The 18,856-nt window shown below is 26.0% G+C and overlaps 1 protein-coding gene across 5 annotated transcripts in view; it reads left to right on the top strand.

Annotated features, from left to right (window-relative positions):
- LOC117170500 (cytosolic purine 5'-nucleotidase) overlaps nt 1-18,856 on the top strand; it is an 83,237-nt gene that overhangs the window by 13,386 nt on the left and 50,995 nt on the right. Inside the window, exons 1-3 of one of the 5 annotated variants that reach the window (XM_033357231.1) lie at nt 477-695; nt 9,284-9,405; nt 17,889-18,081. In XM_033357231.1, coding sequence (XP_033213122.1) covers nt 9,354-9,405; nt 17,889-18,081 — 245 coding nt within the window. In that variant the 5' untranslated portion in view covers nt 477-695; nt 9,284-9,353. Of the gene's footprint in view, nt 1-476; nt 696-9,283; nt 9,406-17,338; nt 17,497-17,888; nt 18,082-18,856 lie in introns of those variants that run through there. The other 4 variants (XM_033357232.1, XM_033357234.1, XM_033357233.1 and 1 more) reach the window with 4 other exon arrangements.

Below are 18,856 nucleotides of genomic sequence, written 5' to 3'. Positions count from 1 at the left end.
CAATATGAACAAAATAGTTGAATTTTCAATTTTTAAAAATAGTTAGTCAAGCAAGAAACAAAATTTCAATTGAATTGTGTAAATATCAAGCCAAAAAGAAAGGATTTGCCACAAAACTGTTGATTTCGAACCAAAATGCAAGACTTTTAAGCAAAATTGTTGAATTTTTAACAAAACAATACAGTTTTGAACGAAATAACAAAATTTTTTAATAAAAAAGATGAATTCTTAATGGAAATTTTAATAGTAGACTTTTAAATCTGCAAGAATTAACTTTCAACATACAGTAGTTTTATTTTCTTAATATTAACTCTCTTTAATTCCTAAAAGCCAACAACTAGAGAAATATCTTTTCATTTGAAAAACTGAAATTTGCCTCCAAAAATTTTATAATCGGCGCTTCTTCACAAAATCGATATGGCGTCTATATAAATACCAGTAGTTCAGTGAATTCACCTCAGTATGCGCTGATTACGCCGTTGAGTCGGCAGTCCATATTTTCTCACTCGTTTTGCAAGCATCCCGGTTTTTTTTATCAGGGGTGAGATCAAAAATAGTTACAATTTGTCAGAAATTCCTCGATCTTTGGATGGATGAAAGCCACTAATCTACACTTCTCAAGCCACTGCAAGTCCCAGAAAATCGGAGAAAGGATACCATATTTCCTAAATCCATAAACTACTCTTTTCTAAACTGTAAGTACCGATCCGGCATATTATGAAGAGAAAGGTGCAGCTTTATCTTTTCTTTTCTACCGAGCGTTGATCCTAAGACCTAAAAGATGAGGCAAAATGCATTATCTTATTGGTGATAAGATCTTCTTTATTACCGGTTAAACGACCTCCGGCGTATTTCTGCCCCCCCCCCCCCCCCCCCCCCCCCCCCCCCCACCTTAAATCCCGAAAAGTAACGTAATTCAAAAATTTCCCAAAACTGAAAATAGGGTGATTTTCAAAAAAATAGTTTAATTTTCAACCCAAGAACACGAGATTTCAAAAAAAAAATATTTTTACACTGCCTATGGAATTTTCCGTAGTGCCCCTTCCACTGTCTATGGTTACAGAATTTTCCGTAACGCTAACTCCTTTTCCAGTTTGTTCAGGGCTGACGATACGGAAAATTCCGCCATAGACAATGCCTAATTTTTAACCGTAAAGTTGCATTTACCACTAATAAGTTGAATTTTTAAGCAAAAGAGACGAATTTTCAACAAAATAGTTTATCTTTCAACCGAATAGTTAAATTTGCAAGCCAAAAAGATGTATTTTTTCGAAGACAATTGAATTTTCAACAACAAAATTTTTATTTTTAGTCTAGAAAGATTACCAGGTCGGCCAGCAACCTTGAAAACCTGGAATTCTCCTTGTTTTGTTTTTTGAACTTTGAAAGCTGGATTTCTCCTTGAATTTTCACGAGAAGCTTGAAATAAATCTGTTTGATTTTAAAACATTTATTTGATTGAAATGCGAAAAGTAATTTAAATCTTTTAGTCAATTATGAAAGGAATATCTGGCTTAGAAGAAATCTTGCAACTGAAAAGTTTTTTATTTATCAAGATATAATTGGTCTTTTACACACTAATGAATACATAAAGAGATTTCTAGACATTTTTTGTAGACTTCCAATTATTTTATAGATTGCAATGAATAGAGTCTAATATAATATAAACATATACGTTTTTTGTGATATTCAACTTAAAAATTATAAAAATTAATAAAGGAAAATTTCAATTTTAATTCAGTTTCAGAATTAGAATGAGCTATGGTCATAAAAATGATTTCACGAGGGGTTAAACACTCGATTTTTGACTGTACGCCATTTTACAAAACATTACTCAAGGTTTCAAAATATTTCAAGGATTTAAAAATATTTAAAAGGATTTTGAACATTATAAAAATATTTCACGGATTTCAAAGATTTAAAAAGGGCTTGTATACCATATTTCAAATATTTTACAACAATTACCCAAAGCTTTTAAAAGTTTTAAAGATTTCACAAAAATTTTCCAAAGATTTCGAACATTTTAATATTGCAAGGATTTCAAAAATTTGAAAATATTTTACTTAGATTTCAACTAATTTAATTATTTCAATGAATAAAAAAGATTTCACAAATAAAAGATTTAAGAAAAAATTTACAAAAGATTTTGAAGATGATAAGGATTTGAAAAGACTACTAAGCTTTCGAGTAATTCAGTGATTTCAACGGATAAAAAATATTTCACAAACAGAGATTTAAACAAAAAATTCACAAATATTTCAAAAAAGAATTTCAAGGATTTCAAAGATTTGAAAAGACTTTACTACGATTTCGAATAATTCAATGATTGCAACGAATAAAAAATATTTCACAAACAAAGATTTAAGAAAAAATTCATAAAGATTTTTAAAAAAAATGTCCCAAAGATTTGGAACATTTCAGGTTTGCAATGATTTTAAATATTTCACTAAGATTTCGAATAATTCAATGATTTTAACGAATTAGAAAGATTTTATGTAACCAAAATTTAAGAAAAAATCCACAAATGTTTACAAAAATTTCCCAAAGATTTCGAAAATTTGAAGATTGCAAAGATTTTAAAAATTTGAAAAGATTTTAAATAAATCACAAAGATTTCGAACATTTCCAAAGATTTTAAAACTTTGAAAATTTTTCATAAAAAATTCAAAAGAATAGAAGAATGCTTTTAAACGATACAAAAGATTTCAAAAATTTTAAACTTTCAAAAGTGTTCAACAAATCCGAGAAGATTTTTAAGAACTGCAATGATTTCAAAGTAACTCAAAAGATTTCAAAAACAAAGATTGATTAAAGAAATTCTACACAAATAGTTCAAGGATTCCTTGAAATTCAAGTTAAATCCTGTTTTAAATAGATGAACTATCAATCAAGAAGAAAGCTTCATTCGCAAGTTCGAGCGCATCTAGGGCGCACGTCTGTTGAATATCGAGCTTGTGCTTTACATTTGTGCACACACCTTATAAAGTTAAAGATCAAGCATCGACATCTGTAATTTGGTAGTTGTGAATTCTCTTTTGTTAAAGCTCCTGCGGCGTTGACGAACATTTTGTCAATTAATATTTTGTTTCACTTCCTTAACTTTTTTCCGAAAACTTAGATTGTGTTTTCGTATTTTTTGTTTAAACTGTAAAGAATTCTTTACTGTTTAAACAATAAATTCGCATCCCATCAAAAAAATATTCATAAAAAATGTTTCTTAATAATTTTCTCCATACTTTGTTTTTTTCAAACATTAAAATTCTTTATGTTATTTTTTACGATTAAAACAGAAGCTACGCGTCCCTTAAAAAAATTATTAATAAAAAATGTGTAGGTGTGGTTTAGGAGAATAGTTTTTGCTTATTCATTGTTTCTCGTGATTGAATTTTCGTAGTTGAATTATTAACAAATTTTTCATCAAAAATAATTTTAATTTTGAATAAATCATAGTTGAATTGAATGAAAAAGGTTAATTTTCAACAGAGTATTTGAATCTTCAACAAAAATAAATTAATTTACATCTAAACCGTTGCACTTTTAATCAAAGACGATGAATTTTCAATTAAATAGTTGAATTTTTAATTTAAAAATATACATTTTCAATAAAGTAGTTCAATTTTCAATAAAAGGGATGAATGCTCAACTATAATTTTGTATCCTTATCCAAAAAATTAATTTTTAGCAAAGAAATTCCAATTTAATTCTTAATACTGCTAAGTGGTTGAATTAAAAAAAAAAGAATTCTCAACAAAAAATGTGATAGTAGATATTTGAATAGAAAAATATTTTAATTGTTAATCAGAACTGGTTAATTTAACGAAAAATACGAATTTTCAATAAAATAGTTGAATCATTATTCAAAACAGATTAATTTTCAACGAAATAGTTGAATTTTTAACAAAAAAATGACATTTTTACTCAACAAGATAAAATTTCTAGAAAAGTGTGGAATTTTCAACCAAGAAAGACTTTTCATTCAAAAAACAAAAAAAATTGTTGAATTCTTTACAAAGAATTGGATTTTTAAAATATGAAAAATTTAAATTAGATTAAAATCAAATTAAAAACCCTATTTAACGTCCTAATTAACGTTCCTGTTGTAATTTTAAACATAATTAAATTTAATATTAATAAATGTAATTAATAAATATAATATTATTATACCCTAAAAGTCTGGTTTCATACGAAGTGTGATGTTTTTTCTCATCTTATTATTCAAATTTTATCAGTTTAGAAATTGGAAACTTAAAGGTTTAAAAAGACATTAAATTTTGTAATACTTACAAGCTTGAAAGTTTTCTTTATGTGGCTTTAAATCGGAATTAAAATTGTCATTCTTGCATGTTTCAACGAGTGTTCTAAGGAGTTTAAGTGTACGGAGACAGTCTCACGAGCATGAGAATATGCTCGACCTTTATGTGCTTTGAGAATTTAATGAAAAATTTAAAAAATCTTATTTGCTATCTTTAATAATAATTATTACATTATTTAAATTTCGCGGGAAAATGTACGGCTTCAAATCGAAAAGATATATTTTAAACATAAGGAATGAATTTTTAACTAAAATGATGAATCTTCAACCAAAAGTATGAATTCTCAACTAAATAATTCAATTTTAAACCCAAAAGATGAATTCTCCACAAGAAAATATACAGTTTGTATAAAACATAAATTTTCAACTAAAACTATAAATTTTCAAGTAAAACTGTAATAATTACAGCTTCAGTTAAAAAAAGTTCATTTTCTACTAAAAGGAAACGAATTTTCAGCCAAATTAATTAATTTTTAATCACAGTGATGAATTTTCAACAATTAAAAAACAACTTTTGTTCAAATAGTTGAATTTTCAACCCAAACGATGAATTTTCTAAAAAAAAAAAACGAATTTATAACTAAATATGTTTTTTTCTGCCAAGGAAATGAATTTTTAACCAAAAAAAGAACATTTAAATTTTCTGTAAAATAAAAATTTTGTTAACGAAAAAGATTACAATTCTATCAAAAAAAGGTCAGTCTTCCACATAAAATAGAATTGTGAAAGTGAATTTTCAACTAAATAGATAAATTTCCTAGAAAAAATTAAATGCTCAAATTTTCAGTTAGTAAAATAAATTTGCAACCAAAAAAGAAACAAATTTTCAAAAAAAAAGATTACATTTTCAGCCACAGAAATGAGATTTTTAACAAAAGGATGAAGTTTCAATTGAGAGTACTTTCTCTAACAAAAAAGGCGGATTTTAAACAAATAGTGAAAGTAAATTTTCAACCAAGAAGCTTAATTATACTAACAAAAATGCGAATTTTCAATTAAATACAGGAATTTTCAACTTAAGAAGATACATTTTGATCCAAACATGTAGGAGTTAAATTTTCAGTTAAAACAATTAATTGTCAACTAGAAAACATGATTTTCAACCAAATTATTAAATTTTAAAAAAAAACAGGTTTGTCAACTAAAATGATGAAACAAAAATTCGAATTTTTAATGGAATACAGGAATTTTAAACCAAATATTTGAATTTTTAACCTGAGAAGATAAATTTTGATCCAAACATGTAAAGAGTTAAATTTTTAGTTAAAAAAATCAATTGTTAACTGGAAAACATAATTTTTAAAAAAATTATTAACTTTTCAACAAAAAGAAAGGTTTGTCAACTAAAATGATGAATCCTCAACCAAATAAATGAATATTTAACAAAGTAGGTTCCATTTCCTACCAAGTACAAATTATTAATAAAAGTTTAAAGTTCATTTGTAAAATAAAGTAAAAGAGTAATTCATTCAGTTTAATTAAAGAGAAAATATTTAACATTATTGTCTCATGAGAAAAGTTCAAAGTACGTGTTTTGACAATATTCTTTAGTGTTTTTACCAAATATTAGAATTGTCATCTAATAAAGATGAATTTCGTACCAAAAATGACAGTTCGATTATAAGTAAAAAATGAAATAGTTAAAATTTTAACCAAAATGATAAGTTTTCAAACAAGAAGATTAAGTTTCTACTAGAAGGATCATTTTTCGACAAAATTGTTAAAATCTTTAACTACAAAAATTAATTTTCAAGCAAAAATGGAATGGTGGAATTTTCAGATAAAAAAATTGAAGTTCCAACAATATATACAATTTCCAACAAAAGAAGTGAATTTTCAACTAAATCAGAAAACATTTTCGTAAACAAAGCGAATTTTTTAAATAAAATGGTTGCATTTTCAGCCTTGGACATGAATTTACAACGAAAGTAATTAATCTACAGCAAAAGAAAAATACTTTTTGTCAAAGTGGTATAACTTTAAACTAAAAAAGATTATTTTCAACGAAAAATTGAATAGTTTAAATTCGTACCAATTTTTTTTATATTAAATAAAATACAGGTAAATTTAAACAAAAAGACTAAAAATAAAATAGTTCACTTTTCACTTAAACAAATAATTTTCAACCAAAAAAAAGGAGGCATGAACGAGATACTTAAATTTTTAACGACAAGTAATGAAATTTCAAACAAGAAGATTAATTTTCTACCAAAAAATCGAGTTTTTAACTAAAAAAATAATGTTTAACAAATATTTGTAACAAAGTAGTTAACTTTTTAACCAAAGAAATGAATTTTTAATCCAATTAAATAAATTTTCAAACAAGAAGAATAATTTTCGGAAAAAGGGACATTTTCAGTTTCATAGTTGAACTTTCAATTAAGAAGATCAATTTTCAAGAGAAGAAAAATGAATTTTTGCAAAATTATTTAAATTTTCAATCGAAAGAGACGAATTTTTATCCAAATGGTTCATTTTTTAACTAAAAGAGGCGAATTTTTAAATAAAAATGGAATAGTTAAATTTTCAGATAATTAATTTTTAATAAAAAAAAACGTATTTTCATCAAAGTAGTTTATTTTTTTTTACCCATTTTCCCATTGAACCCTTCATTTCGAGGCCCTTGAAACACTTACTACTACAAATTTGCTGTAGCCAGGATCTATTCTAGGAATAACGTCCACGATAATAGACAATGTGAGGTTCACAAAAAGTTCGTTTTATTGTAAAACGTAGAATCAAACGACATGAGGCTATGAAAAAGTTTGAAATACAGAAAACAACGGACTGAATGAAAACATGACCAAAAATTAAAAAAATTAAGAAACACACATCAGAACTTTCCAATAATACCAAATGCTTGTTAATTGGTGCATTTTACAAAATCCCCAACACTTCCTCTCAAGTTACAAGGCATTTCTCTATGTAAATTTTACACTGGTTTTAGTCCAAATTTCTTAAGACACTTTTGGTGATTTCGTTCGGATAACCCTTTGGTTAAAACATCAGCGATCATCTCCGTCGGCTCCTCTTCTTGATATATAAACGCACGAATCAGCATTTGTAGGTCTCAAGCCTAGCCTACTTAATTCTTGATCCAGCTTGCTTGAGTCCATATAAAGCTTTTTTTAACAAACAAACTTTATTTCCTTCTTTAAATTGCAAGAGCCGAAAGAAAACTACGTTTAAGTACAAAGCTTAATAATAAAAGATGTAAAAAAAATTTTCAACTATCAATTCCATCGGCATCAGCCGGTAAAGTTGTACACGAAAATACGAATCCTCTAGAGCCTCGTCTAGTGGCCGACAGGGTTCGTATTTTCATGTACAACGTTACCGGCTGATGCCGATGGAATTGATAGTTGAAATATATTTTTTTTTACATCCTTTATTAGTAAAGTTTGTACTTAAACGTAGTTTTCTTTTGGCTCTTGCATTTGTCAAAGTTTGAGACCGATATTTTATGTATAAAAAAAGTTCGAATGTTCAAAAAATGTCGAGGTTCAGAAAAAAGATAAAATAATTTTCAGTGAAGTTCCTACCAAAATGCAGTACCTAAACGTACTTTATTGTACTCTAATACATTTTCTAAAGTTTCAGCTCGATATTTTATTTACAAAAAAAGTTCTTAAGTTCAAAAAAACATTCAGTGAACTGATAAAGTGAGGTCGGTAATATAGGTATTTAGCTGTGTCACATGCCCTTAAGTGCATGTGATACTTACAGTTTCCCCGGCTTTTTTTCCATAAAAATGAAAATTTTTAAAAACTGAATTCGTAGATGCTATAAAATATCATAACGGACGTCCCCGGACTCTTTTTTGAGGGATAATAACAACAAAAATTTATTATGCTAAATAAAAATTTTATGCATATGTATTATTTTGAGGTTACGTCGTTTTTCATCACTGCCTTTCCGATAATCTGGAAATTATTTATGAAATAAACTTTTTTGATCGCCTGCCATAAGGGTTAGTTCCGGGAGATTAGTTACTATGTTTATTTGCAAGTCCAAAGTTTTCGGCCAAAAATATTGTGTAGTTTGGAAGTAACGCACAGGAGAATTGTAACATACATAACCTCCAAATGTACACACGTTAGCAATATCAAAAATTTTTTTGAAAAAAAAACACAAATAAAGTGTGCGGAGACGTCCGTTAGCATAATCGCTATCATTTCCCAAATTTTTAAGCCAAAATATTAATTATTCTAGAAAAAAAGCCGTCGGAACCTAAAACTGATAAAATCGATACTAATTCCTAAGCACTATGCAAATTAATCAGATTTTGCTAAATTAAAACTTTTTGAATTAAACCAAAAAAAAAGTGTGTGGGGACGTCCGTTAGCATGGTCGCTATCATGTCCCAAATTTCTAAGACAAAATATTGATTATTAAAGAAAAAAAGCCGTCGGAACCTAAAACTGGTAAAATCGACAATTTTCTAAGTATCACATGTCCTTAACTTGATCGATATTGTGTAGATTTTCTGCCTTCATGGTTTGGAGGGTTGATCTACTGTCGGTAAGGTACAATCTCCTATGATATAGTAGAAAATTAAAAAAAAAAATTTTTAATGTTATTTATTTTAAATTATTTTTATTTATTGAGGTCTTTGATTGGAAACGGTCTCTAATGTTTATATCTAAAACGGCGATTTTTATTGCTCTGAATTTATTTAGTCGTTCAATAATTAAAAGTCTTTCTTTTTTAAATTATACAATTTTGAATTATTTAAATTAAAACTAAATAATTTGGAATTTTGTTACCATGACATTCAAATGTTAAGTTTTTCTATTTTAAAATTGCTTATTTATAAAAGATTTTAATATAAAATTGCACAATTTTAAGTTTACATTTGCGTATGCTTAAGTATAGCACGATCCTATTTTCAGTTAAACTCCTAGCTTTTGACTGGATTTATATTTGATATAAAAACGAGTACAATGAATAAATTTATCTTTTTTTTTGCAGCTGATTATGGATTTGGAAAGTTCAAATACTCACAAGAATCACCGGTGTTCCATTCCAACAAAGCAAGAAAATGACACAGATGCCAGTGGGCACAAAAAATGGTACCGTCAAGTGGGTCAAAGGTTAGTGTCAATTTATATATACATATTTTTTACAGGTTGTCTACTCACTTGGAAAACCTGGAATGGTCAGAGAATTTTTATATAGAATAAACCTTCTAATCATTAAATAATAAAAATAATATAAAATATATATAAAATTAAATAACAATGATTTTTCTTTCGCAAAATTAGCATTATACTACTGAATTTAAGTTTTGTTTTTTAATTAATTTTGTTGACTCAAAATTTAAATATTTTATTTGATGTTACAAATGTATCTTTTTTATTTTAGTTCAAATAAGAACATTCAAGTATTTTGTTGCAATTCACGTATGTAGTTGAAAATTGGTCCTTTTTGGTGGAAAAATCATCTTTTTGGGTGAAAATTCATATTTTTTCTTGAAAATTCCAGTTTGGTTAAAAAAAATTTCTCTTAACTCAAGAATATGTCTCAGTTGAACATTGTTTGTTTTGGTTGCATTCGACTGTTTGTTATTTAAAATTTGAACCATTTTTAATTGAAATATAAACTAGTACATTTTTCTTTGAGAATTCATCTTTTTCGGATGATAAAAATAAAGTAATAATAAATTAATTAATTTGGTTTAATTCCATCATTTTAGTTGAACAATAATTTTTACAACTGAAAATTCAGCTATTATTTTTTTTCTCAATTTATCTGTTTACGTTGAAGAATCGTCTTTTTTGTTAAAAAATTAATCTTCTTGGTTGAAAATTTTTCTATTTTATAGAAAATTTGTTGTTTTCATTTGGTTGCAAACCTAATTATTCCAATTTTTGGTTGAAAATTTATCATTTTTAGTTGAAAATTCATATATTTGGTTGAAAATTCGTTGTTTTTGGGGGGAAATTAATCAGGGTGGCCACCCACCCAGGAGAACCGGGATAAAGCCGGGAGAAAAATATCACACCTGGAGATTTCCCGTATTTCATAATTTGTGCATTTTGTAACTCTTAAAAGTTCCCAACTATAAATTATATAATTTTTAAATTGTTTGAATAATTCAATTTTAAAGGCTTACAATATTTCTCGCATTATTTACAATTTTGCAATTTGTAATGGTGAAAGTAACAATGATTTTTGATTTGAAGAAATTAAAATGTTTTAGTAAAAAAACCTATCCAGTCCTTTTAAATGTCGCTTGATACGACGATGATACGTATTGATAATAAATTTTTAGATTGATTTGTGGATGTTTGGAATTTTTAATTTCAATATATTGTTGTTTCAAATTCAAATATTCAACAATTTTAGGACCATTAAGCTATTAAATATTTCGTAATTTTATATCAATGGCCTTGAAAGTCAGTTTTCATTTTCATTTTCAAAAAATGAAATTATAACATAACAATATTGTTTTGTATTCTTTACCTTAATTTTTATTTTTATATTTAAGATCTTAAAATTCTCCGATTCTTAGTTGAAAGTTTAAAGAAATAAGTAATTTCAAATTGAAAAATATTTTATATTTGAAAATTTCTAGAATGAATGATAATTATAAAGGAACATTTTGAATTTAAAAAAAAGTAAAAATTGAGTTTAAAATAAAAAACGATGAAAATTAATCTATCTGAAATTGATGCATCAGTAAAAGGACACTTTCGGTAATTGTAAGTAATTACAATTTTAGATTTCTGGATTTTTATTAACAACACTACATTTTTAGTTTTTTTCTTTTTAAGGTTTTAATTTTCAATTAAAATTGAATCGGTTAAATTTTAGAAAGTATTATTAGCTATTTGAAAATTATTAATTTTTAAGTGATTTTAATTTACTTATAGGTTTAAAATTTTAAAGTGTTTGGATATAAAAAAGTTTCAAAAACACAATTTTTGGTGACTCAAATTTTGTTCAGTTTTAAATGAAGTTCTCGTTCGTATAAGTTTCAACGTTTGGGAGTATACATTTCTTTATTTTTAACGTTTCCCATTTAAAATTACTATATATTTCAAAAAATTTTTATTTTAAACAATTTAATTCATTTTTCATTTTAGAAGACATCTTCTAATCAGTTTGAATGTAAACTTGTAATTTTATTATGTCATGACAATTTAAAATTCTAGAATATCAGAAGCTTGGCATTTGAAAGATTCAATTTAGTTTTCAATATTAAATTGTAAAATTTTAATTGCTTTTAATTTAAATGATTCAAATTTAAAAGCCTTCAATCTTTAATTATTTATTTTGAACGCTTTCAATTATAAAGAATAAAATTTCAGTTATTCTTAATTTTAAGCTATCCAATTTCCAAAATTTGAATGTTAAATATACAATGTTTAAAGTTTTTACATTGTCATGTTTTTAAGTTTTTAATTTAGGATCACTATAATTTCGTGATTCTCCAAATCAAATAACAATTCTTTAATTTTTAGCGCTTCGACTTAGAAATTATACAATTCATTATTAACTATTATTTCAAAAATATTTAAAGCCTTATATTAAAAAATTGGTTTAATAATGAATTTTTAAATCGGCATATTTTCATGTTATTAAATAGAAATTCAGAGACAGGAACGCTTATCTGTACTTTCCTTTATTAGACACAACAATTTCATTATCCTTCTTAATATATGATTTAAAAATCAAATAATTTCTTGCAAAAAGTTTTGCTGACATTTATCGACTTCCGCACTTTAGAATATTGATGAGAAAATTTCGTTGATAATGTATCTTTTGCCATTGAAAATTCTTATATTTTGTAGAAACTTAATCATTTTTGGTCAAAAATGAATCTTCTTGGTTGAAAAGTCTTGTTTTTGTTTGAAAATTCGACCTTTGTTCGGCCCTTTTTGGTTGAAAATTAATATTCTTGGTACAAAATTCATCATTTTGCTTGTAAATTTAAAAGTTTCGTTGACATTTTCCCTCTATTTACTGAAGAATCTTTCTTATATGTTAATTGAACTCTTGTTAAAAATTTGTCTTTTTTGGTTGAATTAAACTGTTTTTGATTTCAAGTTAAAGTCTGTTTTAGTTGAAATATCAATTAATGCATTTTTCGTTGAGATTTAATCTTTTTGGGCTAAAATTTCAAATACTTCGTCAATAGATAAACCCTTTTGTTAAAAATTAATTTTTCTGACATTCATCATTTTCAATAAAACTTCATCTCTTTAATTGAACATGTAACTATTTTGTTGAAACAAAGTTTTTATTTTAGTTGAAAATAAATTTTTTTACTGAAAATGTAATTATTCCAGATAAAATTAGTATTTGATTGAATAATCTTTTTCTTTTAAAATTTATCTACTCCATTTTAAGATTCGTAATTTTAATTGGGCATCAATCATTTTGGTTCAAAATTCAACTGTTCCAGATAAAGATTCATCATTTAAATTGAAAATGCATCGCTTTGATTAAAAATTTATCTATTTTGGTGGATGAAAATAAAAATTTTTTAACACGAAATTTAACGAGTCCATTTTTGTTTAAAAACTTACCTTTTTTAGTTGAAATTTCATCTATTTCGTTGAAAATTGATCCCTTTTAGTTGAAAATTTAACTATTTAATTGAAAATTGATCTTGATTTTTTGTAGAAAATTTATCTATCTTGTTGAAAATGCAATATATTTTATTTGGAAATTTAAGAATTTGAAGCTTTTTAAATTTAATCCAAATTAGTACCCGAAATAATGTTAATCCAAAGAATAAATTCCCTTATTTTTGTAAAAAGTCTCCTTCTTTCCTTCCTTGTATCTTAATCACTTTCACAAATGAAAAAGTCTGTTATTCTATTTTACGTATGGACAGTACTATTTTTACACATTTAGATATTCACTACAAAAACTGAAGAAAAAAACATTATTTACGATAAACTCGTTAAATTCTATACTTACAGGATTCGATTCCATTTAACTGGATTCTAAAAATAAGATGTTCTGTATTAAATAACATTCTTGTAGTGAGTCTGAATTTTCTTCGGCAATGACTACATCATCTTTAATATCTCCAAACATCGTGTAATGAAATATGTTTCTTTTTTATCAGCTTGTAGATAGTAAGCAGAATTTTGTATGATCTAGCAAATAATTATAAATAGTAAGCAAAAGGCAAAATCCAAGTGAAAATATTCATATTCTATTTCCAGGATAAACTAAATGGGATAATAGGATTTAATAAATAAATGGGTTTTCTCGGCATATATGATAATAAGTTTTGTTGAGGCTTATACTGGGTTTCGGATGTTCAAAATTAAAATTTGTGTAATTGCTGACTTATGTGAAAAAGGAAAACGTCTGTAAATTACTGGAGACTTGTTTTTATTAAATGTAATAAACACTGAACTGCAAATTAAAGCAGTTAAAGTGCAACTCTTTCGATTTTTAAACTTTAAATATCCAAATTAAATCAAATTTAATTCATAAATTATTTATACGAACGCTCAATAATTTGCGCGTTTAAAATAAAAGCTTTTGAAACTTCTCAATCGAACAATTTAAAATTAAGTGCTACCAACTTCAATGCTTTAAATTGTAGAATAAATAAATTTGTACATTTTTAAAATGATATCATTAAAAAAAAACTTTAAGCTAGAAACATTAAAAATTGATCGATTTAATCTTGTTTAATCAAATATTTTTTTAATTAGAAATTTCGGTATAAATAGCCCATTTTCCAACTCCATATGTATCGAAAACCTCCGGTTATTCGTACATCTTAAATCCTTAAAAAAGCTACATAATTTTACTTCGAAATATCCAAAAATCTCTGGAAATATTCTCTTAAAATTAATTTTTAAAAATAAAAAATGATTGAAAATATTACTATGATTCTTAAGAACATTTTTTACTCAAACTATTTTAGAACATTTTTCAAAGCTTTTCAATATACTTTTAAATAATTCAATTTTTTTCCTAAAATCGTTTTGAAATCATGAAAAATGAAAAAAATTGATTATTAAAATCTTTCAGTTTCCACAAATCTTTTTAAATATTCTCTTAAAATTAATTTTTTTAGCAAAAAATGGATTTTATTCTCTTTAAATCTTCCAAAATTCTTGAGAACCTTCCAAATTTTTTGTTCGAAATCTTCAAAATTCAGAATCTAACAATTTCACTTTAAAATTACAGATTTTGAAAATGGAACAGTTAAATTCGGAGCGCTTACACTTTAAATTTAGCACTCTAAAATTTGAACACTTCGAGGTTTTCCATTAAAAATGTTTAATGAACAGTCAAATATTGCTAAATATTAAAAAATTGTTCTGTTTTTTAATTAAAAAATTAAGTTGAAAAATATTTATAGAATATAAATAGAACATTTTTAAAAAAGATATATTTTTCTCCTAAAAATTTGTTAAATTCCCGGTTTATGTTTAAATTATTAAAAATAATTTTGTGTTTGATATTTTTAACGAGTCGTTGAAGACGATTTTTTTTACTTGGAGAAATGTTTCCCAGAGATAAATATAAAAGATAAATAAATAATTAATCATAAATAAATAAATATAAAGGGTGTGAATCATATCCAGTTTTTTGTTGTTAACTTTAAAGAATGTCAAGGCCAACAGCCCACCTACCGTCCGAAATATCTTAATCTTTTGGCCCAAAAATAAAATCCGAAACTATAAATACTTTATGTAAAATTTCTCATTTTCGTCAAGAGTTTAATTGATTGGACGGTTGTAATTAATCTTGAAAGTAACAATGTACAAGTGTCAATTAATAATGGCATGACTTTTGAACAAGAGTGTTATTTCCTCATTGTCGGATGAATTTCAACTCGAAAATTGTGATACCTTCTTATCAGTCAATGTTAAACCAGTTTCAGGTTAATGTTTTATTTTATCTGCTATTACGACATCTTGATCATATTTTTCATCGAATTGATGTTGACAATATTGCATTGCTTTTTCAGGCCAGGAAATTTTTTCGAAAGCGTGCTTAATTTTTTTTAAATTGCAACATAAAATTGAATAACAATGAGTCTTCTTTTGTAAAAGTGGCTTTATATTACTGTATATAATTATTTTGCTGAAAACTGGTTCATTATGGTAGAAAATTAATCTCCTTCATTGAAAATTCACCTTTTTGCTTGAAAATTCAACAATTCGTATGCAATTTTTTCTCGTTCTTGACTGAAAAATCTCTCTTAGCAGAATATTCGTATTTTTAGTAAAATTCAATTGTTTTTTTATTAAAAATAAAAATATTTTTATGAATGAAAATTTAATTACTTTGTTGAAAGGTACACTCCTTTATTAAAACTTAATTTTTTTGGTTGAGGATTCATAATTTTAATTAAAAATTCACCTTATTGGTTAAAAAATCCGCTATTTTGTAGAAAATTCTTTTTTTTTTTTTTATTCGGCTGAAACTTAATTTTCTTTACTATAAATTTAACATTTCCAGTTCAAAATCTAACTTTTTAAAAAAATGTTTATTTCTGTAGTTGAGTATTCATCTCTTTTGATAAAAATTAATCGTCTGAGTTGAAAATTAATCTTTTTTTGCTTGAAAATTAAATAATTCTGAAGATTTATTATTATAGTTGAAAATTCATCTTTTTGGTTTAAAATTAAATTACTTGGTTGAAAGTTAAAATCTGTTGCTAAAACTTAATTTTTTTCATGTTAAAAATTAAACTACTATAGTCAAAGATTCATCAATTTAGTTAAAAACTCATTTCTTTGGTTAAAAATTAATTTTTGAACTAAAAGTTTGACTATTCAATGTTTGGTTGAACATTTATCTTTTCTCTTTGAAAATTTATATATTTTCTTGAAACTTTGTCTTTTGTGGTCAAAAATTAGTATTCTTTGTTGAAAGTTCATACTTTTTGTTGAAAATTCAATTATTTCTGTTAAAAAATCATTATTTTAGTTGAAAATTCACCTTTTTGGTTAAAATTGAAATTCCAGTTAAAGATTCATAATTTCAGTTGTAAATTCATCTTTTTGGTTTAAAATGAATGTTTTAACTTAAAATTTAACCAATTTATTTGAATATTCCATCGTTTTAGTGAAACATTAATCTTTTTGGTGGAAAATTTAACTATTCCAGCTAAAAAATAATAATTTTAGTTGGAAATTAATCTGTTTTGTTTAAAATTCTACTACTCTATTTCAAGATTCATCATTTTAGTTTAAAAAGTCAACTCCCTGGTTGAATGTTTAACTGCTTTGATAAAAATGTATTTTTTTATCGAAAGTTAAACTACTACAGTTAAAGATTCATCATTTTAGGTGAAAATTCATCTTTTTGATTGGAAATTATTTTTTTAACTTAATATTCAACTAAGCCATTTGAATATTAAATTATTTTAGTTAAAAACTGACCTCTTCGGTTAAGCATTTATCTTCTCTCGTTGAAAAATTCATATACATATTTTGTTGAAACTTCGTTTTCTTTGGTTAAAAATTAACGTTCTTGGTTAAAGATTTTTCTTTTGTAAAATTAATTTTTTTTACTGAAAATTTAATTATTCCATTTTTAGGTGAAAACGGAGATTTTTTACTTCAAAATGGAACGATTTGTTTGAATATGGATCTTTTTTAGTTAAAAATTCATGTATTTTATTGAAAAATCCTTTTTTTTAAACTTAATCTGTTTGGTTAAAATATCGAGTATGTGGTTAAAAATTCATCTATATTGTTGAAAATGCTATGAAAAATAATACCCGGAAAAAATTCGTGATACCTGAGAAAAATCGGAAATTTTCTTAAATGATTTGACTAGCCACCCTGATTGGTGCTGAATATTAACAGCTATTATTTGAATTTTTGAGAAGTGCCAACTATTTTTAAATACACTTTGGGAATTTGAATGATTTTAATGAACTTGATGTTAAAACATCACCACGAAACTTCCCCTGGTATAAATTCCACAAAAGTGACCTCGGTCGTTTCAGAGTCTTATCGTAACCCTCTTATCAAATTACTTATTATTCCCCCGCCATGAAGTCCCGCAACTCGCGAGGCGTCATTCAGTGTTGTGATAGATTCAAAGAACGATCGTTGTTTCTCCCCGGAAGCTTATTTGAACACTTGTGTATTTTTTTATTACGCTGAATTTTCTACTATTTTATTGATTGTTTTTTTTTAAAAGTATGATGAGTTATGATCTGTTAAATCCAACTTTGGTCAAAAATGGTGAGTTAAAAACTAAATTGCAAAATACTTATGGAGAGCGAATATTCAGATTCAATTTAAATTAAAGTTATAAAGGATATATTTCTTGATTAATTATTAAACAGTTTCAAAAGTCTTATTTTAAACTCTTATACCTTTTTTGTTGTGTAACAAAGTTGACCTAGGCTAATAAAAAAATATCTGAAACGTCGATATCGATTTCTCGTGGGTTAATTTGGTAATTGGGTAAATTTCATAATCGTTAGTCATTTTTGGAAAAGTTGGCAACGTGTAATTCGTAAAGAAAATACTGAGAATGACTTCAGTTTCTGTAAAAGGTTTATGGGTTGAAATTAATAAGGTTTAGATCTTATCGTATGGAATTTTAAATATTGAAATGTTTTTTTGGGCAGGATGTAAATTACGATTTGCGCAAAACGAGTGTGTTTTTCCTGAAGAAAATCTCCAAGATACCATGTCGAGTCTTTGCCTGTCAGCATCCGAGAATTTGACAAGAATTGAACGTACTAGACCTAGACGTGTTTCGGACAGCTTCAACGAAAGCGCTCAGGTTTCACTGACAGACAAGCGTGAATTGGGACACAGGTAATTTTGCAAACGTCTCGAGAAAAGCTAATTTGGGAAGAATCTCGAGGTTAACTTATTGACAAAAAATTGATTTTTCTTCAATTTATTAAAATACTATTTCCTCCAAGTCAGACTATTTTAGAAAACAGTTTTATCATGCAGATTCTCTATTCTTTAGTAATTGGTTTGAATGATGAAACTGTAATTAATTAGCTTTATTTAGTGACTTAAAGAGTTTGATATTATCGAAATGCAAAACAGATTGTATCAGATTGTATTGAGCAATCTTATCTTTTCTTCATATGTCGAGAGATTTAAATTACTTGAGAATACTAAATATAAAAAAGTCGTTTGTGATAAGAGACAATCTTTGATTTCAATCCGAATTTATTAAATTATTAAATGACCAGTTAATTCATAATTTTCTTAATTTTTAGTTAAATCAATGAGTCAAGTTTCTAGTTTAGTTGATAATTAACTCCCGGATTGGATAATTTCGAAATGCAAAGATTGCATGTCTTATCTATCTTCGCATTTCGAAAGATTTCAATGACTTTATTACTCAAGTGAATACAAAGATTGACGAATCGAGTGCGATATAAGCATATTTGCTACGTGTTTACGGAAATTAATCATTGGATTGAGAGGCCTTTGAATGAGTTGCGTGCGACAATGTTGTGCTAACAGAAATAGTTGACCCAGAATCGTTGACGTTACTTCTAAGCTGGCGGTTCTCTTTTATAGACCCCACGCACAGAAAACGTAAAAGTCACAACTTTCCTTTCTAGAATTA

Source organism: Belonocnema kinseyi, chromosome 4 (genome assembly GCF_010883055.1).
Source record: "Belonocnema kinseyi isolate 2016_QV_RU_SX_M_011 chromosome 4, B_treatae_v1, whole genome shotgun sequence".
Classification (NCBI taxonomy): domain Eukaryota; kingdom Metazoa; phylum Arthropoda; class Insecta; order Hymenoptera; family Cynipidae; genus Belonocnema; species Belonocnema kinseyi.
The sequence above is the reverse complement of the archived record's forward strand: the minus strand, read 5'-3'. Positions and strand labels throughout refer to the sequence as shown.